The sequence below is a fragment of the Trichoplax adhaerens genome, genomic scaffold (genome assembly GCF_000150275.1).
Source record: "Trichoplax adhaerens TRIADscaffold_12 genomic scaffold, whole genome shotgun sequence".
Classification (NCBI taxonomy): Eukaryota; Metazoa; Placozoa; class Uniplacotomia; order Trichoplacea; family Trichoplacidae; genus Trichoplax; species Trichoplax adhaerens.
Genome location: NW_002060954.1, coordinates 419,728 through 442,835, shown reverse-complemented (window position 1 = coordinate 442,835; position 23,108 = coordinate 419,728). Strand labels below are relative to the sequence as shown.

General features: G+C 33.7%; 3 protein-coding genes across 3 annotated transcripts; 1 reads left to right on the top strand and 2 right to left on the bottom strand.

Moving 5' to 3' along the window:
• Nucleotides 1–635: 635 nt before the first annotated feature.
• Nucleotides 636–7,540, bottom strand: TRIADDRAFT_50766 (uncharacterized protein; the record flags this gene model as incomplete). The annotated part of the gene is made up of 20 exons (XM_002115695.1): nt 636–759; nt 982–1,079; nt 1,208–1,279; nt 1,411–1,503; nt 1,632–1,727; nt 1,819–1,952; nt 2,054–2,084; nt 2,200–2,343; nt 2,785–2,876; nt 3,062–3,081; nt 3,165–3,235; nt 3,308–3,354; nt 3,560–3,633; nt 3,733–3,807; nt 3,966–4,018; nt 4,201–4,295; nt 4,626–4,682; nt 4,788–4,850; nt 5,169–5,175; nt 7,418–7,540. 20 exons carry the CDS (start codon nt 7,538–7,540, stop codon nt 636–638), a joined length of 1,569 nt encoding a protein of 522 aa, XP_002115731.1.
• A 1,676-nt stretch (nt 7,541–9,216) lies between these two features.
• On the top strand, nt 9,217–12,542 carry TRIADDRAFT_59722 (uncharacterized protein; the record flags this gene model as incomplete). Its single annotated transcript, XM_002115828.1, has 6 exons — nt 9,217–9,706; nt 10,366–10,656; nt 10,825–11,011; nt 11,156–11,357; nt 11,512–11,984; nt 12,098–12,542. 6 exons carry the CDS (start codon nt 9,217–9,219, stop codon nt 12,540–12,542), a joined length of 2,088 nt encoding a protein of 695 aa, XP_002115864.1.
• A 1,333-nt stretch (nt 12,543–13,875) lies between these two features.
• TRIADDRAFT_59721 (uncharacterized protein) lies at nt 13,876–21,885 on the bottom strand (the record flags this gene model as incomplete). Its single annotated transcript, XM_002115694.1, has 19 exons — nt 13,876–14,010; nt 14,144–14,273; nt 14,356–14,490; nt 14,563–14,702; nt 14,799–14,895; nt 14,996–15,084; nt 15,160–15,244; nt 15,320–15,423; nt 15,516–15,584; nt 15,695–15,731; nt 15,837–15,924; nt 15,990–16,388; nt 16,482–16,576; nt 16,662–16,748; nt 16,838–16,907; nt 17,082–17,768; nt 19,211–19,355; nt 20,691–20,840; nt 21,727–21,885. The coding sequence occupies 19 exons, from the start codon at nt 21,883–21,885 to the stop codon at nt 13,876–13,878; spliced, it is 2,901 nt and encodes a 966-aa protein (XP_002115730.1).
• Between the last annotated feature and the right edge of the window lie 1,223 nt (nt 21,886–23,108).

The following is a 23,108-nucleotide window of genomic DNA, read 5'->3' as shown; positions in this document are numbered from 1 at the left end:
TAAGACCGTAAGAACATGCAATGTGTAGGAATGAAACCATTGATTAATAACGGAAGCACATAATAGGACGGTATCAAGTGCATATATACATGTACTACGTTAACATGCTCAAAGAACAACTGCAGTATCCACAGGAAAGTCTGTAATACTGACTGTTATAACTTCGTTATCATACTGATTAGGAATGCATTAATCATACAAGATAAAACAGTTACTACGCGATTGCGTCTTGCAAATTGATAAGTTAGTTGAATTTTATTTTTAAAATTTGATTAAGCATTGCTCAATTAAAGGAATCACATGCCCTTAATGTGTTAATGTGATTCTTCCGAAGCATAACAGTATTGCGATACATAATCTACCGTGCATCAGATTTAATTTATTCTCAAGGAGAATTTACAAAAAAATCGTCATTTTGGCAATATAATTATAATTCTTGCAGTCATTATTCGTTTAACAACTAGAGATTGTCAATTGAGTTAGCCGTTTAACGTTATGATTATCGTCGAAGTAAACACAACTTTTTAGACATTCAATAGTTGCATCTAAACAATTAAAATCTTAGAACTTTTATGTTCAACAGTTTGTCGCATCTGGTGAAGCACACGCAATGGTTTCAGATGCGACAACTAACCTCAGCAGCCTGTTACTGTTGGATCCTCTCCAGAACTGCGCGATATTCTAAGTTTGACAACTTCCTCAGCGCATGTTGGGTGAATACCGATCGTATTTACAACTTGGTCATATGTAACTCCGCATCTGTGTTTTATTAGACGACAAGATAGAAACTTTGTTAACTTTCATGCCCCTAATATTTATGGATACAGTTTGCAGATAAGTAAATGTACTAATTAGCATCAATTATTGTAGATGTATAGGTAGATTATCTTAATCTAGCAACATCAAGAAATTTTAACATAGGACGGTACAGTAAACACTTGTGTAATCGTTAGAGTACACATCATAAAAGCTTTGCATTACTTCATAGCTGTTGCAAATCCTTGTATAACTTCACCGGCGTTAGGTCCTAAGAAATGTAATCCAATTATTCGCTCATTGTCTGATTTAAGACAAACTGCCTTATCAGCAACAGTGCAAATCAAAGAAATTAGAATTAGTTGATAAGAATAGTTATGTGACTTATAAATAAAATGGCAGAGCATGTATTGTAAATACTCTAATTGTAACAAAAATTGTTTGTAGTTACCTTTACATAACATTGTTTACAGACTCTTTGCGTAATAGCGTATTCCAGAGGAAGATAAAAAGCGTGATAAACCTACTTACACATATTGCCAAAGGAAAGTATTCTTAAATTAGATAATACACTTAGTAAATCTTAACAGTAAGTTTAAAATGTATCTAAGAGAAACTTTTTCAAGCGTCTCACATAGTCACATTCCGTTTAACCTCAATGTTTTCTTTAAAATAAAGTTCTTCTGCTTTTGCTTCTGATATTCCAATACACCCATATTCCAGAGGAGTGAATATCGTAGTAGGAATCTGAATATTAATTACACAGAATGAGTTACAACTTACAAGATATGAAGAAATGTAATCTTTTTTATACAGATAAATTAGAAAATGAAATACAGACATAGTAAAGAGAACTTGCTACTTGGTCATCTAACCTGTGCATAATCCATTTGTGTTGAACTCACATTGCAGAGTCTTCTGGCAAGAAGTCTGCCTGCATGAATGGCTACAGGAGTTAGCTCAGGTTTTCCCTAATTCATACAATGCCATATTCATCTGTAATACTGTTAAGAAGTACTATATGGGAATGTTAAATTAATATAATTTTAGAGTTTGATTTACATGCAAGACATCGCCAATGGCATAAATATTTGGACATGTAGTTTGTTCGTTTTCTGCTAATATCTTTTTACTTTCGGGATGTATTTTAACATTCGCGACATTTAAATTTAAACTCGCTGTTGTAGGATCTCGTCCTTATAACGGCAGTAAAAGAAATAAAATGTACACAATATTTATTGCATTAATTCGCTGTAAATGGAGCATCACTTCCAACATGTAGTTTCTAATCTCATACCGACGGCAAACATTACGTTATCATAAAGGCCCTATTGGACGATAGAGATAACCGTTAATTTCTTGAGAGAGATTAATTTAAAACTGAAATCTAATTGACCCTAATGTTGTAACTGGTGGGCATCTAACTGTAGAGTTATAACTTACGATGCTCTTCAAGCCAGTTTCAGTGTTTTCGTACTCAACTTCAATTTTATCACCTGTTGTCTTAGACATTCTTAAAGGCTGACTTTTACGGATAAAAGAAATGCCTTCCTCTTCCATATTCTCAGTTATTAGAGATACCATATCCTTTAAATAAAATTTAAAAACAACATCAATCTATACTTTGGCAACGCTTGTAATCTTGCATTGATAAGTGTATTTTATTCATTTCACGTTTTGATACTTACTGATGTACTGTAATTACACAAAAAATAATGAACAATGCCAGTACGAGTAAGACACAATAGTTTACTACATAGCTGAAAATCAACCTTTGTACTATGCTCTGCAGCCATTGAACCATCTTAACAACATTTTTCACTTAATCTTTAATATCTATTGATTTTTATTACGTACACATAGTGATTATTGAAAATTGAAGTCTATACTTGATTTATTACGTGTAGAACTATAATACGTCGCAATATTTAAATTCCTGGATGTAATAAGCGTTCATTTGATTGATATTTCTATCCTAGACATGATTGCAATTATCAATTTTTGCATATCTGTAATTTGGAGCTCTACCTGATCGAATGAACGCAAACATATTGATCTAGCCATGATAGACGTATCACAACCAATACCAGAAAGAAAGCCCGCGCATTCCAAGGCTATATCTAAGTCAATTCGGTGCACATCATTACTACTAGGAATAGCTACATTCGATTACGAACTATTTATTTGTGCATAGTGCTAGTAGATGCATAACAGTTGTTCAGTATAAAATATTCGTTAGATAGGTTTTAAGAAATGCTAAGCAAAAATATGGTACAAACTGTTTGCTATATAGCAGAGGACTTACATCCAGCTCCAATGATCAAACTGCAGGTAAGATTAGGGTACATATTATTGATAAAGTTTTGCAATCATTTAGTAAATGATTAGGAATCAGACATACAACTTACACTTTTCCAGGGGCTTTATCTAAAGAAAATAGATCATCGCTTGATATCGCGTATTCACGAGCTCCAGGGATCTATGAATAAGAAACGTGATAATAGTATAGTATGCCTAGTGATACCGAAATAATTATTTATGATGGACGTACATTATTAGGAATACGAGGTCTTCCGCCAACTGCAATTACATAGTTGTCTGCAGATAAGATCTAACAAACAGTGATACAGTACTTGTGTGAAGTTATTCATGAATTTAATTTGAATCATTATCCTTCTATATAAACCAGTTTAAAACAGATTCTCTCGTGATCACTGCACTGATCAGAAGCCCGCTACACCATGATACCAGTACAGAACGCGTATATCTAAATTTTTAATACTTCAAAATCTTATCACCTTACTACCGGATTTTAAATCAACTTTTATTTCGTGACGACTTAAAAAAGTTCCTTTGCCATTTAGATAGTCTATCTTTCTATTATTTTAAAATCATAAAATGATGTCATCTCAGGCTTGCATTCACTACTCAACAATCAAGTCGTAGCATAATAAAAAATGGTGCAACAACTGTTACTTGTTTTTCAGCTGAACCCTATAACCCCAATTCAAAGATTTTATGTAATTTCGTACACCGTCTCTAAGAGTTTCCCTAAAGCATAAAGTTCTCATTCAGTATTGTAGTACAATCCTATAAAATTATATTTAATAATAATACATACGGAAATGACTGGTATATAGGGATAAGAAAAAATTCATCTCACACACTACTGTACTCAATTAAAGTACTGTGCCATATCGATCTCTTACCACGAATGTTCATAAGACGATGATGGTAACTGCCAACCGTAGTGTCGAGCATCCTAATATAATATAAACTGTCTTGAATAAATCTATTTAAAGTCTTTAAATAGATCACTTTTTAAGGTGAATTTATAATGTAATCGCCTATTAAATTTGTTTCTTAGCTGTTAGCATGTTAATATGCTACGTAAAAGCTGACGGTTTACTTTTTCTGTTATATTCTTTTAGTTTTTTAACTTACTTGAAGTGATTGCCCAAGCAATGCTGCTTGATGCATCAACTTCTTGGGGATGCAACCAACGTTCACACAGGTTCCTCCTAATCCCCATGTTGTGCCTTTAGTAAAATATGTATAAATTTTGTCGTTAAATTTGCATTTAATAGATACTGTACTGGACAGAAGGTCCAGTCATATTGACGTCGATATCACAAATAGACTGTAAGGATGATGTGTCATCATTTAACCCACTTACGCTCAGTATTTGAGATGATTACAAATTATAATTACTGTTTGTAAAAAATTTTTAAATCTTTAAATTAAATTTTACTCTAACTATTAAATTTTAGTGATAGTTGAAGGATACAGACATTAAACGATAAAAATTATTAATATTACTTATCACTATTATCAATTAATTATACATAAGTATAGAATACTGTATTTACCGTGAACAGTTGGCTCTACGTGATCTACGATGGCCACCTTCTTTCCTAACGTTGACGCTAAAGAGTGACAAGAAAGACTTGTGGATGATCCGACTTATATTTCACATAAAAGACTGATTGTACATGATTATACAGTACTTCATATACTGCGGTGTGCTTTACCTTCCTTTGCACATGCCAAACCTCCAGAGCCTCCACCGATCACGACCAGATCAAAATGTGCAGCTAACAGAAGTAGAGCAGGGTTACTTCTTATTGAGGTAAAGTATAAAGCCTAGATACACGGTACTGATAATGTACAACGAATGTACGGCACAGCACGCTTATAATCAGGAATCAAATTGCTTTCCTAGACATCCGCTAGCTTAGTTAAATAATTATAATTTTGCGGAATACGAACATCGGATAGTAGTAGAAGTACAATAAAATTAAGACTTCCGTTCTAGGTATCCAGCAGGAGATAAACGTAATGTATGCTGTATGTTGATTATATATACTCGTATATATATTCATTATAAATTACTGGCAATAGCTATACAGTACTGTAACACTAATAAATATCATGATTATGGTAGAGTAGTACAACATGTAAAATGTAAAATCACGAAAGATTAAAGACAGATACAGCTTACTTACAGCTAATTATACAATCATTCTAATATGCCTTTTGCTCGTATTAATAATATAATATTGTTACTTTCATTTGCTGTAACAACGCTTACTCCTAATTTGCAACTAAAATTCAATGTTAAAACGGTAGAGGGGAAGTACTGCTCATTTAGTTCATGCATTAAGGAGGGAGAGAGCAAACCTCATAAGACATCACCTTTTGTACTGACAGTACTGTATTTCGAAGCATCAGATACAGAACGCAAATTATTCCAAAAGATTGCCAATCTGCGAGAAGCCGCCATAGCCCATATTTCGTGTACTGTACTGTACTGTACTGCCACTATGTCGTACCAAACCATGGACTAGTAGATAAAATACCTGGACCGGAAATTCGTTTGGACGGACAGACACTTAGCCTTATTTGGTCAATAAATTGTGTCAAACACTTCATTATGACATTACTTTAGTATGCTAACAGTCGATTCTGAATTGACTGATTTTTTCTAAATTAAGTAATATTAGATTGCGTACCATTACCTGTTACTAAGCTCTGCTTAGAAACATTAACTTTAGATCATGAATGTTGTTCAAATTCAAATTAACACGAGTGATTTAGAAAACAGACACGGAAGATCTGTACTGAGTAACTATTTTTCCACATTTTCGGCCTTATCTAGTACGAAAAGTCCATCTGTCCGAGGAAAGTTTCCAGTCCAGGTATTTTTCCTAGTACTGTACCGTACTAGTTACTAGTACTGTACAGTACAGTACTGTAGAGTAGTCCATGACCAAACTTATCGCTGTACAGTACTGTACAGTATGATAAGCTTTACTCTATATGATTACAACAAAAATGTGTGGAAAATATCCTAATAATACACTTAGAAATCTCAAATGACTTTCCACCCACCTGTATGCCGATCACTGATCATGGTCTACAGTACAGTAGGTCCATCTTTACATTCTATTCTGCAGACCGGACTATGAAGAGTCATTGAAGACCTCTAAAACTTTACTGTACTGTACTGTACTGTACTAGTACATCGTCAGTAAACGAAAAATAATACAAGTAGGAGTTATTACCATGATTCATACATAGATGGTATCAATGATAGCAGTCAAACTGCGCAGTACTGTACAGTATACAGAATACTGTAATCTAACTATTTTGCTTAGAAGATTGCAAAAGTGGCAGCTGCTGTAGAAATGAATAGCAAAACAGTCAGCCTTCGAATTTCTCGTATACGAGTATGCGTGGTTCAAATAAAACCAATCATCTGTGCCCGAACCAGACAATAGTGCACACAGTCGTTATTTTCAAACGATGCACACTCAACTCCATTAACAGTATACTGTTACGTACTGTGCTGTGGCTACTGTACACCGACATTCCGTATAAATAAATTGTAGTTCAACTCATTTTCTTTCGTTAGATATAAAATTTATTAAAGAAACAAAAAATTTTTTATATATTTGCTTTCATAAAAATCATATACTGTAAATTAGCCCGTTTACACTCTACTGTACAGTACACTGAGTAAAGTACGGTATGTACTGTACTGTACAATGACATGGATTACTCAAGCGAAAGTTGGTCTCTCTGTCAGTCACATCCTTTTCACCATACCCTCTCCGCAATAATCTTAGTCTCAAGCTTATTTGGGGCTTCACTGCAGGTACTAATCGTAAATATAAGTCCGATAATTTCTGTAAGCTATAATTATAATCAACTACCAATATCATCTGGAATACGATGATACAAAGTTTAACTTTGTTCGGAATACTAACTTTCGTTGCTATAATCATAAACTATGAATACAAAAACCACTGAGCACTTCTCTATTCGTTGCTAGTAAAAGCTAAAAGCTATCACATCTGAGTATACATTAATAAAGTAAGAAAGAAAATGTTAATCTAACATATTCTATGATACGCGTATATGTATACGTATATTGTAATAATAGGAATGCGATATACGCGTATTATACTTGAGGTGTAAATTGGACGTTTTCTATCTACAAAGGTATACGCGTATACTACTACTTAAACTTATTATTGAAAGTTTTCTAGACATTTCCGGACGGTTCTGGATAGTTTCGCCGATAATTTTTTACAATTTTCATTTGATTCAGTATTGCTGCCGCAAATTCTTCTGCATCGACAATTCCATTTATCGTTACAATGGAAGAATCCTTGCCCATAGTAAATAAAGGGGTTGCAGATACAATACGAATCGAGTTTAGTTGCCAGTAATTGAAGACAGTAATCTGAGAAATTTGATCTAATGGTAAAATCTTGATCATCTTTCCAGTTTCGCCGCATAGACCTATCATTTGATCATAATGATAGTTCATTTATTTAAAAGATACATTATCACCAGTGACAGATGCAGATTTTGATTTTACTTCTATTACTGTATCTTAAATATTGGAACGGTACCGCATAACTTAGCGCTAGTATAAGCTAGGAATTTATAATTGCATAGGCATCAACGTATGAGAATCACAACTATACTTGTCCGATAAGTACTGAATTAAAAAACTACTATACTAAATTAACATAGACATGTTACGCTCTATAAAGATAAAGTTTTCTTGATGCCATGCTTTTCGAACTTATTTTGTACGTGTACTGTTTTTATACGTACGTTTATTGCGCGTACAGTACAGTATGCAACTCGTAAACTCGCGACCAGTGTACTGTACGTACAAGTGCACAACTGTGTACAGTCTGTACTGCATCATCCACCGACGCACACAAATACGAAAATCTTAGACAGATTTCAACTGCAGAATAGTAAACTAAACCAGTAATCTTAGATAAACACTAATTAAACCTAAATTATTATCTAACATTAACGAGAACAGTAGACAAACCCGCAGACTCTGGTCGTGGCGCAGGACCAGCACCAACGCATGCACAGCATTGGCAGTAACTATCCAGCTGCAACTCCAACTCATCTGTATATAGTACCAAACGAGTAGCTTGTGCTTGGCGCAGGCCCTCACTCTTGGCACAACATAAAACCCGTAAAGGCTGCAAACACAAACATGAAAATGGAGGTAAAATACTGCACAGGCAAGCATGAGAGATCATAAAATCGGATAAGCCTTCTTCGTCCATCTGAGCGACGCATACAGGGGTTCTATTTCGATGTAGGCCATTGCTTCCACGATAGCTATTCGATGTGGTACCATAACTTGGCGGATCATAGTAACTTGGAGGTTGCTGAAGTATTGGGACGTCGTTCATTCTGCAAAGTGTGCAACTACAGTAGTTTGCGTGTGTGGTATCAAAGTGTACGCGTACATACAGTGCATAAATGAGAGAAATAATGAGTACGTAGAATGGATGGACAATATCCTACTTTTACCACGATCGTATTTTACTTTCCGCGATACGATACCAACCCTAATGTAACAAATAAATTTTAAATTTTATTTTATTTTATCTTAATTCGAAGAATACTGTACTGTACAGTATACAGTATAAGATAAGCGTACTGTACTGTACTTTGCAGGCTAAAAGAAATACCCAGTACAGTACAGTACTGTCGTCTGCAGGCGTTCGTAGTTCATACAGTACAGTATGTCTGTTTGTTGATGACATGTTGTACAATGTACTGTACTGTACCGTACGCTAGAATTGTACTGTACAGCAGCGTTGTTGATAATACAGTTTAATGTAATGTTAATGTTATAGCAAAATTGTTTAATTGTTGTACTGTTACTTACAGTGTACGGTATATTATTAATAATAATTAATTATTATGATTAACAGAAATACTGTACTGTACTGTCTGTACAGTACAGTACATAACTTGACAAAGACCAGATACTTAGACGTGTCAAAGGTTCATGATAGGGCATTTAAACATAATTTCTAAGCCTTTGGTTAATTAATAAGAGTAGAATGGATATGGATACAATTTAAGAATATGTGAGAAAGTTATGGGGATCAAGATTAACAGATATTAAAAATGTCAGAAATTATCCAAAAAAATATGAATAATCAAATTGACAATGATTTTTTGGACATACCTGCTATCAAAAATGATGAGTACAGTGCACTTTCAGATAGTGTGCAAAATTTAATACAAATCTTTCATACATCTTACTCTTCCTTACACCACAGCATCCATTCCGACTATTTTTGCTTGGATGTCAACAATCGATTAATCATATGGAAAAACTTAGACTTACCATCTATATCTGAGCTGTATAGATATGAATGTAGTGGCTACAATAGTAATGAATTCAATGCTAAGCCCAATGGAAAATTTAAGGAAGCTATCATATCTATAGCAAAAATCGCTTACCAAATTCATAATGATTTAGCATCTGCAAGTGTGGAACAGATGCTAAAATGGTATGTTCCTTGTACCTTGTGGCTTGGTAATCAATTCGTGAAGACTTTCAAAGAACTGATTTTGTTACTGAAGTCTGTGGATGATACTGACTGCCTATTAGGTAGATTTACAATCTTGTACTGATACTACGTTTGTACGTACATCATTCAACCTCGTCTCACAAATAAAAATGACCTAATCAGGAAGAAAATACGCGTAGTATAATGTAGTGATGTAAGTCTATATCTTCCGACATAATTTACCGTTAATAAATGTACTTTTTACTCTAGTAGAAGTGAAATACGTTATACTGCGATATAGCACGGTAATAGTATTTCTTTTCGGTACGCCTGAATTAATCTGCCTATGGCTGATAGTCGGGGAAAGAAAAGTACTGTACTGGCTGATTCGATCCTATTGGTATATAGTATAGATGATTATACCCCTTTGCATATTCGTATGTAAATTTTACTGCATAGATTTCGTCTACCGAGTGTCAATTTAAAGGCACAGCTTTTAACTTAGTTAATATGAAATCGTATTGAATCAATGAGTGTTTGCGAATTGTAGATTTATTGCACTATAATTAGAAAAGTATTTAATTTTATATTTAACTTAAGAATGAATGTAAAAGTATTCGTTATAAGCCAATTTAATGTTTATCACAAACTGGCATTCACGGACCAGGCTAAGACGACAAAATAATCCTTAGCTTTGTAAAGAAACAAACGGATATTATTTGAGGCTTTCTTTATTGTCTTTCCTTCCATATTTACGTAGGTGTTTCGCTACTTACTGCTGCTACTGAACGGGTTCTCATCGATATCATTGGAAGCGCAGCACCGACTACTGAACGCCCAAGATTCCTACGTGATCTCCTCAGGAGCTCTCAGTTAACGGAGCTGTTTGAGCCAACTGCTATATCTTGTTTTTACTTGTTAATAGGTTCCCCACAAGGATTAAATTTAAGGAATCTAACTTGGCATGGTTTTATTCGCCCAAAAGAAATTCCGAAGCAATGTCTTACATTATTAATTGTTATGACTGCTAGTCTTAAGGGAGCTTTGAAAGGTGTGCAGTGACTATGTACTTCTAAGATGCTAGCAAATGCCATATATACAAACATACATTTACTGTACTGTATACTATGCATACATGTACATAATTTAAAATTAGATTATTAAACAGCTCTCTGAAGATCTCTCTGCGTAATAGCTTATGATATTGGATTAATTTTAGACCAACAATTTGTTATCGAGCACTTGCCCTTAATAGACTTGCATCAAATGAAGGTGGACTATGGATTTCCGGTTGTAACTTCTCAAGATTGCATATCACTAAAGAAATTATTTCAGCTTTCCTCAATAATTCCTCGCAGTAGAGTGCAAATTTGGGTTACTTCGATAAATCACTTCTTAAGTGAAAGGTGTTTAGCGCTATTGATAAGGCAATATTTGACAATACTTTACAATGCCTAACATTATAATTAAGCGAAGTCTTACAAACAGTTCGTACCTATAATATCGTTATTTCAATTCGCTTTCTAACTGCATTAAACTTGTTTTTGAAGGTATCTCGATTGTCTCACACTATTGCTACCACAGTTCGAACATAGTCTACGTATCCTTTTCGCTGGTGTAAATCATTGCCAACACCGGATTATCACTGCTGAAAATTCAATGCTTTTTACCACACTGACTGAAATATTAGCTGCTAAGTTACCCACTGGTGGCATCAACTGCCTATGTCAAGAGCTCTCAGATAACTACTTAGTGAGAGATAGTATAAACAAGGCGATAACATAACATTTCAAAATTTATATTGTATCCTTACGATCTAATGTAAATAAGTACTGATTCATAAATGATCATTACATAATTGTTTATAGTGATTGATTTCACTTTTTTCTCTCGACATATCATGTAGGTATTATTAATGGATTTATTGATGTATCCGGAAGGCTTACGGCTAAGGGACCGAATCAGTCATGCTGATGTTGTTCCTGAATCGTTAACTAAAGATACTGCTAGTGTCGTTCTTATTGCAGTTTTTTTAATTTGCTATAAGTACTGTGCAACGTGCGGTCCAGATAAAGTGTATGTACAAAAATTCGTATCTATCTATAACACTTATGAATCAAAACATCATCCTTATTTACTAATAAAAGAAGAAATAAAAGGTATCGTAGCGCGAATGAAATTGGCTCACAGCTTGACGCTTAAAGTAGAAAGCTATAACAACTATAATGTTGCAATAGTAAATGAAGCCGAGCGAATTAACTTTAACAAATTTGACGATGGTTATAACAATCTGAAAATGTCGTTCCTACATCAGTTATGTCATAGTATAAATCTATGTATTGACAAGGATAAATCTATGCTTAGCGAAATTTTTGATAGGTGAGAAGCTAGTTAAATATAATACGAGTTTGATAGAAAAATAAAGCTTATTAGATGAAGGAAAACACTACAGCCCATTCTTAAACTAACAGCTTATTCTCGTACTATGTCAGGTTGCTTGATCAAACTGCCTACCAGCTGAGTAAATCGCCGCCAAATCCCCTATTTCGATCGCGTCAGGAGCAACAAATTGCTAAACTTCTACGAGCTATCACTATGCAAACCCGTTCCATTATTAATAATGTTTTAAGTGCTCATTCAGCCATGAGTACGTTATGGAGCACAGGACAAATGCGTTCCCGAAAACGTATCAATTTTCAGAAATTTTGCGAATATCTTCCGGTTATATTGTGCTATGTTTGTGTTATACTTCTATACGTATCTACGGAATGGAATCAACTCAACTTTACAGCGAATCGTTTTGAAAAACTGTGTATCCAATTAAAAGCCATACTCTGTATTTGCGAAAATACGGCATCATCAACGGAATATAAAAAAAGTCAATGGGATAGAGCTTTACATGTACTGTCCAAACTGATCCACCAATTCAAATATTAGTTTTAAACTATTTAGTAACCTCTTATATCAAAAAAAGCTGAAACTATAAAATAATAATAGATTATGTTAAGCTTGGTAATATTAAAGCCATTCAGTAAATGAAAATTACGAAAAAATATTTGTTAACATATAAAACTATGAAGATATTGTAATTTCCGAAAGATCAACAAGTATTTATTGATATTGAGTATTTGAATCTTTTACGTGCAGATAATATCGCAACCAATAACAAGCAACAATTAAAATGGAATCAATATTTCAAAATAATACCTTTTAGATAAGCCGACATTTTTGCATAATAATTTGTAATTACTGTAAGTTTTTTTAAAAGTATTATGACATAGCAGTACATCATTACACCGAATTGTGAGTAAACATTATCACATTATAGCGAGGCTTTAAATCTTTATAAAGCATTATGAAGTAGTACAAGGAAAAACTTTATAAAACGATGGACTTCAAGAACGATATGATAAGTACTCATGTCATACAAATGTTAAATTATGCATTACAATATACATTATATGCAAGTATATGATCGATGCTGAACTAACAAAAAAAGCTCGATAAAAAATCTGTTACCATATACACTTATAACAAGGTTCCAAATATAATAGCATTGTCTCTACGTAAGCAATGTTAGTAATTTACGATAACTATAAAAAGGCTAATTTTCGTGCAACTCCTGCCTATACCCTATTGATTCTAAAAATTGAGAATTTATCATTTTGCTCAGAAATTACAAATACTAACGGAAACAGAAATGCAACAAGACGTTAAAAATTTCATTAAAAATAATTTTAGATATCGAACAATAATGAAATCATCGAAAAGATCCATTAAAAATTTCTAACAGTTTTCTAATATACAGTATAAGAACAGTTGCAATACTGGAAGCATTATTTTGTGGTAAAGATAGCTCACTAAGTAGTAAAATTGTTTCAGTAAATGCAATCTATCATTTACATATCGACCGACGATGTATATAACTATAATCACAATAGCCAATCTATTGAAGTCTTAGCTATGATAGTATCCTTGAATAAGTACTGCAGATTTCGCGTTTGCAAATGTAATATCACTCTACAATAATTTGTCACGACCACACTTCATAAAATGAATTTTTCGAGTAATAGCATCAAAAACAATTTAATTTATCGCCTTTAAGACAAAAATTGGAAATATTGCACGAAAAAGTATTTGCGAAGGCCACAAAGTTTACATTTACAATGTTTAGATTGTGCCATAGGTTCATATCTAAAGTTATTCTAAATTAAGTTCTCTCAGAAAATCTCGATCGAAATATGTTCATCGGTTACTCATACTGCTGCATTTACGTTAATGAATTCGATGGACAAGACGGGCTACGACGTAAATATCTCTCTGGTAATTTATTTAATGCCTTTAACAAATTGGTAAACGCTATTCTTTTTTCTGGATCATATTCCCAGCAGGTATTCAATATGTTCTAAAAATAAAACGAATATTTCATAACTTACTATAGGAAACATGCGCTATGACGGAGGCATTAAGTAACTGTCTACTGTATATAGTTATGACTATCTCTTGATGATCACTACTGTAAAGGTCAAAAAATGCACCTTCAATTCTACCGGTAAACGTATCTCGTCTTGCGGAGGCTGTTTACCAGACCCTACCATCCAGAGTATACTCTCGACTGGCAGCTCCGAAAATGGCCAATGTCCTACCATCATTTCATACAATACAGTTCTATAGAATAGAAATTATACAAATAGTTCATCAGAATATTTCTTAGTTAACCTTAGTAGAAATATATCTTAGCCATTATTACCCAAAAGCGAAAACATCGGATGCTTTAGTGAAAGCACTGAGACCAAATGATACCAAATTCAAGTCCATTTTCTTAATAATTTCTGGAGCAAAATACACGGCGTAATCTCGAACGATTACCCAACAGTCCAAATTTCTACAAATACGAGTATATAAACATTAATAGCACAATAACTATACTAATTTATAACAATCAAATGGCTAATACCTTTCCTGTGGCGTTGGATTATAATCTACTAAGCTAGATACCCCGAAATCAGTTATAACGATACGACATTTCTCGTAGAATATATTTCCTGATTTCAAATCCTTGTGGATGATGTCGCGAGAGTGCAAGTAACTCATCCCCTAATATACATCATATAAACATTGTATAACCAAACATATTCCTTAGTAAGCCATTAATTCGACTGCCAAAGAAAGCAGTCACGTAGCATTCCATACCTGACAGATTTCTCGCGCAAAACTAACAATTTTAGAGAAAGTAAATCTATCTTTCTGCTCATAAATTAAAGAAGCCAATGACGGACCTCGGCATAAACTGATACAGATATACATAAATATAGGTAGGAAATTATCAGTATCATTAAAGCATACTTACAGAAAAGCATGATTTTCTAGTTAGTATATTTGCACAGTACCTTGTAATAATTGCCAACTGAGGGGGTTTCATGCAAGCTCCCATAAACAATACTAGATTATCGTGACGTGTTTTACGAAAAGTAGCTACCTATCATAAAATAGGCAAGTAAAGCCATTTAGCTCTGATAGAACAAATCCATATACTACTAAATTACTTCCTTACCTCCAGCTTGAAGGATTCTATAGCTTCCTCAGTTAAACGGCTCACATTAACAAACTTTATAGCTACGTCTCCATGCCAGTAGCCTCTATTTAACATTTGTATCAGTTACTATTTTTCTCGAAGCTCAGATCTTTTTTCTAAGACTAACATATCAACAAACCTATGAACACGACCAAAATGGCCTATACCGATGACGTCTTTTATTTTTAACTCTTCAATGGGAATTATCCATTCAGATGCTAAGCTGGTTCGCATACTTAAGAGCTGTAAGGCAAGATATTTTGGGTAACAGCGGAGTTAGGGGATCAGCTTGAAAGTATTTTGCTACATGGTTTCTGCGACTGTAATTCAATTACCTTTTTTCTTCGTTTATATCGACTCTTACGATTTACGGTTAACAGATCTTCCTGACTGTGATCTTCATTCTGTTTTAGGTTGATGAAATATTGCCAATATGATGGTATTATATCATAGATTGTACTATTCTAGATAACGTTGCTTTTAGATAATATTAAGAGTAAAGTATTAGTCTTACTCCAGAGCTTCGTTCTGATTCAATGTTTTCACAATCCCTAGAACGAAAATATTATTTACCATACACTTCCAAAAATACGGAGCATAAAATCCGGTAATTTAAATCTGACAGCAATATGACTTATTGTCAGATGCCGAATTACCTATTGTCTTCTAGGTCGTCCTCTGCGCTATTAACGTTTTTCCTTATCGGTGTAGAAGTAACTTTATCATTGGCCACTGTACCTTGACCTGCAATAAATAGCTTAAATAAGTATCTGACCGTAATGAACATTATGTATTTCTATCCCACATACTTGTCTCTGGTAAGACACTAGACACTGGTGGTGAGTATAAGTGTGTGCTCGTATTCATCGTAGGTGAAGATGGAGTCGATGAAAAAGGACTAATTGATTCTGTCAATTGGCCGCCAGTTGTACTTCCATCAGTCGGTGTTGAAAAATTAAATGTACTATTAACGCTAGTTGGTGGTGCCGAGTTCGGTATGCTCTTAATTTTATCAGCACCTTGGCTATTCAAATAGTGCTTATCTTTAAAAGTCAAGTTGTTTGTCGAAGAGTCGTTTGTAGATACGGAATTGATACTGTTATAGCCTGAGTTATAACTATTATATGGAGCTGATGTCATGCGCGATGGAGAAGCATTCAATTTTTTTAAGTTTATTTTTGAAGTATCTTGACTGAGGTTCAGGTTATCTAATGTAAAGATCATTTCGAATTAATGTTTTTCATGTATAAAAACATAAATTAATAGAACGTTATGATCCTTGATCATCTCAGTTATCATACCATGAAGTAATTGCTGCTTAAAAAATTTCTCATAATCTTGAGGTAAGCCACACGATGGCGGTGCTTTCTTAGCACATTTAGAATGACACTTATATCTGATCATTCACACGATACAAGAAGAAATTTTACTTTATATAAAATGTAAGGTAATACAGATTTCGTAGCTTCATCATGACTTACTTGCATTCTTTACATTTAAGACCCATAACAACTATTCGACCACAGTAATCGCACGACTGCGCAATGAACATTGGTAAATGCGAAAATCTATATTTTGAGAAATAAAGGACTTATAGAGAGCGGATTTTGGACTATACTAGTCACTTAAAGTGTAGTGAGCTGGAATAAAAAAATACCTGTGTTTAATAGAATGCCCCATGCCAACCAATGAAGATGACTGAGTCCCGGCACTATGACTCAAAGTTCCTTAATTTTTGAGATGTATATTAAAAAATTACAACCAATTGATCTTATTTTAATTTTAATTTATCATGTCTTTAAAATCTATTAACTATCCAGTGTCATAAGTCTTAAGAATCTAATTACTTTGATAAAAGAATATGGCTCTAAAGGTAATGAAATTTTAGTTAAAATACTCACGCGATCTTAATTTTTGTAGACTGTCAGATCCTGCACTGTAATCAGATCCAATATCATTTGTACAGTTTTGACTGTCATGGAGTAAGGCTTCGCAGCTACCGCTAAGCATAGCTGCTTGTAAAGGAAGCCGACACTGAATATTTTTATCGGTTGTTCTCATACTACCTAATGAGTTACTACGATTAGAGAGCTGTATTTCATTTTCTGCGTCGCTTGGTTGAACAATAATTTGTAGCACAGAGTTAGCATCGGTATTACAATTGCTACCGTCCTGGGCAACGGTAGCCTCGTCAACATTGTGATTATTTTCAAGTAGACCAGCATTGATATCAGATACACTTGGAGATGAATCCTTATAATAATTAGCAGGTACTTGTGGGGTAGTAGGACTAGCTCCACTATCAAGCGAATTAGCAATACAGTAAGAAGATGGCGAAGGAGAAAAGGTTGAAGATTTAACGACGTCTACAGATTTATGACTAGAGGTAACAGCGCCAGAAGTAGTTAACAATGTATTAGGTCGGCTATTGGACAAGGTCGGAGATGTTACGGATCGATTTCTTCCAACCAGGACAGGTTCATTATTAGACGTCTTTGAATTGCTATTAACGGCTTTACCATATCTATAAGTCCACGAATTCCAATAAAATGAAGCAGTACTAGGAAATTCCCCACTTCGTAACATTTCTATTAAAGTTTTAGAATAGAAATAATTGTTATCGCACTAAATCAAATGCTTTCAATAAGACGAAAAAAAGCTACATCGATAGTAAAAATTGTGTGATGCATATGCAGTATTATCATATAAAGTAACATTAATTATTGAGATCGATATATTAGACATTAATACCGTAAATCAAATAGCAATTATTTAGCCCATTATGGATATTAGGTAATTAAAAACGTCACATCACTTCCTGATAACAACGCAGTATCCCAATATGGCCAATATAACTATGTTCTTAGAATCATTTCGAGAAAGTATTGTACAGCACTGCATTGTAGCAATCTCGTTAATGTGTAACCTGGGAGCTCCGAATTGCGAAATATGAAGTATTTATTGGAGAATACAATAAAATATAAGAAATATAAATGATACACTACCTTATTAACAGGATATAAGTCGTATAATTTATTGATTGGACTGAGATAGATATAAAATATCATCGATATTTTTTGTCAATGTTTTCGAAATATCGCCTCAAGAAAGGTAAATGAAATCAGTATAGTACGCGTACCTTAGCAAATGTAATTATAATACCAGCATGCACCCATTATATCATATTTCTCATTAATGCTGAGCTCTATAGATAATATCACTGTGGTGTAATTAATTACCTGAGTTAAAGGCTTTGACATAGTATCAACTTAAAATAGTACTACATACATACTCTCGTCATTGCAGGTCATTTACAATCACACATCAACGCACTTAACAGAGAATTCCATAATTTAAAGACTTCACATAATGCGATAATAGCAATTAATGACCAACAGTAGGAATTTTGATCATTTAGTGCTGTTCGTAAATCTGGCATGAATTGATATACATCGTATTTTGTATACACACGTACAGTACATTTACATGGATATTAAATTAAAAGTAAACGTGAGTTTACTACCTTACAAAATGCATACGCTCTATTATTTATTTTATGCTAATTGTGTTTAATTTATAAAGATAAGCCAAAACGCCTTGCCCTGTAATGTAGTATCCGAGTGATAAAAACCAAAGTATATAGTATTATATGTACGATAATAGTTAGACTACTACTTGGCTGAATACTAATGCATTTACTTTTTCTGTAAATCACAAATAAATAGTAAAAAATTGATAGCGGATACATAATAGAAAATAAATTACTGACAAGGTAATTGCTTTGCACATCGAATAAGGGACTATCACTACAATAGCAGAACAGTGCTATAGTCATATTACATGCGTTACGTCACCTACTCAGTTATATTGTACAATTATAATATACTTCGCTACAGCTATATTGTAAGTTAAAGTTTCATAATAAATCAACTTTCACACACGTTATAGCAATCTAGTTTACCAACATCATTAATTCAAACGTTACAACCATACGGTGCACAAGCCACTACAGACATAGCTGCTGACTTACCCAAATATAAACGAAGATTTTTCATTGCAGCAATGAAGCGACAACTATCTCCTTCGTTACATTGAACATCATTAAGCATTTGTCGCATGTCTTCTTCTTGCATATTTAACATTGTGGAAAGTGGTAATTGTAAACCGCAAATAGCCTAAGTAGAGAAATCAAGAATCTGATCCAACCGTTTTATAATTTAAAGATCATAGAGAATAGGTCAATTACAGTTTATGCAACAGAGGACTTCTCCAAGCGCGTAAATATTGCAATTACATCGTAATTATACAGACGTAATAAGAAATAATATCAGTGTTTCTGTACAAAGAATTCGTAGAGCAATACCAAAGATGATACCAAGTGGCGCATGAAGATGAAATAAGTAGTAATCGAACAAAAGTAATATATTACATGAAAGTAGAATTCGAATTTTTTCACTTTTAGTCTTATGCAACTCCTGATATTTACTACACTACCCTTATCATTATAACTTTTAACTATTTAAGTTGACGTTTAAATTCGTACAGAGTTCACAATAGAGCGTAATGGTAACATATTCATGGATGATCGCGAGTTTACTTGCTAAAATATATGTGTTAGGCGTAAACCTGCTATATTATTGAAATCTGTTAAATGGTGGTACATTAACAATACAGTAATTCCAATTCACTCTGCAATACTTAATAATATTATTCATCAATGACAAGCAATTTACGACTGGCGTAAGTAAATCATACGTTTACTAAACAAAGAATTATTACCTAATAGTACCGTAAAGTGTTATTTTAGGATTAATTCGCAGAACTACCCTAAAAAATATCGACTGATTTTGCATATAGATTTTGGGTTTTACTCGTAAAATGATATGAGCGTGTAATTCACCCCTGCCCGATGAAAAGGTAAGTGTAGTACGCGAAGAATCATCAGCGAGGGTTTGACTAGTATAAATATAAAACAGGCGGCACTTACCGTGTACTTTGTAGCGCGGTATGCAATACAATATTCTTGCACAGTATTCGTGTACTTTACTGCACAAACAAATGCGTAGGATGTGATGACGAATAAAAATTACGATGTACTATACACGTATGTACGTACACTGCGTATAAGGATTTCAATTGCTACCAGAGATTTACGGTCACTGTAAATACAGTACTTGTATCTGTGAAATGCTTATAATAGAATCGAAATTAAATGTATGCAATATGCATTAGCATCATAATACTGATATATCTTCGATTTTCAACTCCACCTGACTGAAACGCGATCATGTCTAGAGTACATTCTGCATATAGCCTCATCTATCCGTTGGATTCATTGCGATCTCTCAAGTTTAACCCCATAGCAATAAACGCGATCCTACCTCGAAATCATAAGTCATGCCAATCCGCATTCGTATAACATATTGGTTTAATCATTGTACAGTTGCAATCGTATCGAACTAGCTGTATTCATTAACAAACTAATACGCTCTATTTGGACAAACCATTACCTTAGCGGTTGAGGATTCCATTCCAACAACTTCTAGCCATTGATTAAGTTTAGGATACTGATAAAATTTATCAGCGATTGAAGGAGAATTGGGTGGAATGCCATTAGCAATCTCTAACAGCTGTTGCGAAATATACTTGATAACTTTACCCTATCAAAAAGAAGTTGGTCCAAAATAAACATCATGAAAATATTCGTGACAAATACCATAGCAGGAGCGGCAGTGATCCAGATAATTTGTTAACAAAGTGATAACTTTTGATTTAAAAATTACAATATAACTAATACTCCATAAAGTAGTAAACTAATAACTACTATTTTAATAGAATATGCTAATTTAAATTATTATACGTGAACGAAACCTAATGTTATGCTTTTTATGAACTTTTACAGTGATAGTGTACACAGTAAACGTTAACAATAAATTTGTACAGGAATGTCAACAAAAGAGTTAACCATGAGCGCAGATGAATATTAATGGCTACTGTTCAAGTTATTCGCTGTATTACTGTATGTTCATTTCCTCATCACGTCAAAATAAAACTTAGAAATTGTGGAAGTTCGTTCTTCCATTCTATATGACCTGGTATAGCTGCAGGCGCCTACATCGAGATCTTAAGATAAAAATTGATTATCAGTACTATATACACTATTATCTACAGTCTGGTTAGCATCCCTTTTAGCCTTCCTATTTTGTCGCCATTATAATATCTTCAATTCGCTTGTGTGTCAAAATAATATTTTAGAACTATAAAAATTTGTTCTTTCATGCGATATGGTGCCACGTAGCTGCATTTCGAGCCCATTAGGGCCAAATTTAAATTAAATTACTATTGACATCCTTATTGATATCATTTTTTCATCGTAGCTTATAGTAACATACGCTTATCATTCGTCCTAAGCACACAATTCATTAATAGTTTTGATTAAAGATTTTTCTTTACCATAGTAGTACTATGAAATATCACAGTTCATAAAATATAACAAAGATATGACAATTATTAATTATCAATGTACTAATGCTAGAATAATCTTACCTCAAGGGCACGCAATTGCTGTTGAATGAAATCAAAAGTAACGTCACATTGTGCACGAGTACGGATCAATTGAGTTACAGTTGTATCAATTAGAATTTGTAAATCGCCAAGGTCCTCTAGCCGCTCTTTCAGGAGCTTTGCTGGCTGCCTATCATCCATTCTATCGCTATTGACGCTGCTAACCACCATCGATTATATGTAAAAGGACTACAAATTACTGTATTAACGAATATATCTCCTTCCTATCAGGTATAAACAAAATTTGCATGCCTATATTAGGCAATAAATAACCTGATCAACCTCCAACCGCAAAGCTGTTTGTAAACTGCTGTCTTGTAACGTTGTTACAGTACAAGCTTTAAGTTCACAACATAAATAACTTCACCAGTATTTCTATAAAAGATTAAATATTCTTCTTCTTATCTCCAATTTCGATACTTTATCAAACGAAGCTTTAACTGGAGGCAAACGGATAAAAAAATATACGTAAATAATTATCAGATCGCAGTAGCGTTACCCAGAAAGCAATAACCAACTTTGAGCAGAATGAAAAAAGACGATGAGTAAAATTGTGAATAGTCTGCTACAGTATATTGCTTAAAAGCGTACTACAAGACCACAATGTTCTCGCGGATGGACAATAAATAAATATTTTATTGTGCCAAAGTGAATATATAAATAACAAAGGTATTTTCCTAAGTGAATCTGGTGTATAACCGATAGACTTGTAACCTACAAATGATATACGCGCACTAGTATATTTACAAGCGAAGAAGAAATCGGGATCAAGGGCTCGCGAACCAACTGTAAATATAAGGTTGCCAGCAGCTTGTAAGGTTATTATAAGGTTATTATTTATGATCAAGTTTCAGACAAACCATAAGAAAGGGAGGATGATGATATGATTTTAAGATTTTCTCTATAGTATTCTATATGCAGTATATTAATTTTAATTTTTTTTAACTAATTATAATTAATTAATAAATACTATACTGTACTGTACTGCAGTAACTGTAAATATGATCGTTATCGAAGTCTACTGTACAGTGTACAGTACTGTACAGTACAGTACATCAAGAACCGGACTAAGGGGCTTCTAATAAGACTTCTAGAGAAAAACTGTACAGTACAACATTCCTCTTTAAACTACTGTACTGTACAGTACAGTACAGTACTGTACTGTATGTCAGTCCATATGTTAGTGTGTAGCACGACAAGAGAACATACTGTACAGTACAGTACGGTACTGTAATGACATTCATGCTGTACTGTACACTGTACAGTACAGTACAGCACCGTCAGCACGTATCAACTACTGTAGCGAACCTCTTGATACTGTACAGTACTTTGCATGCAAGTTGAGTACCGTACAGTAGCGTACC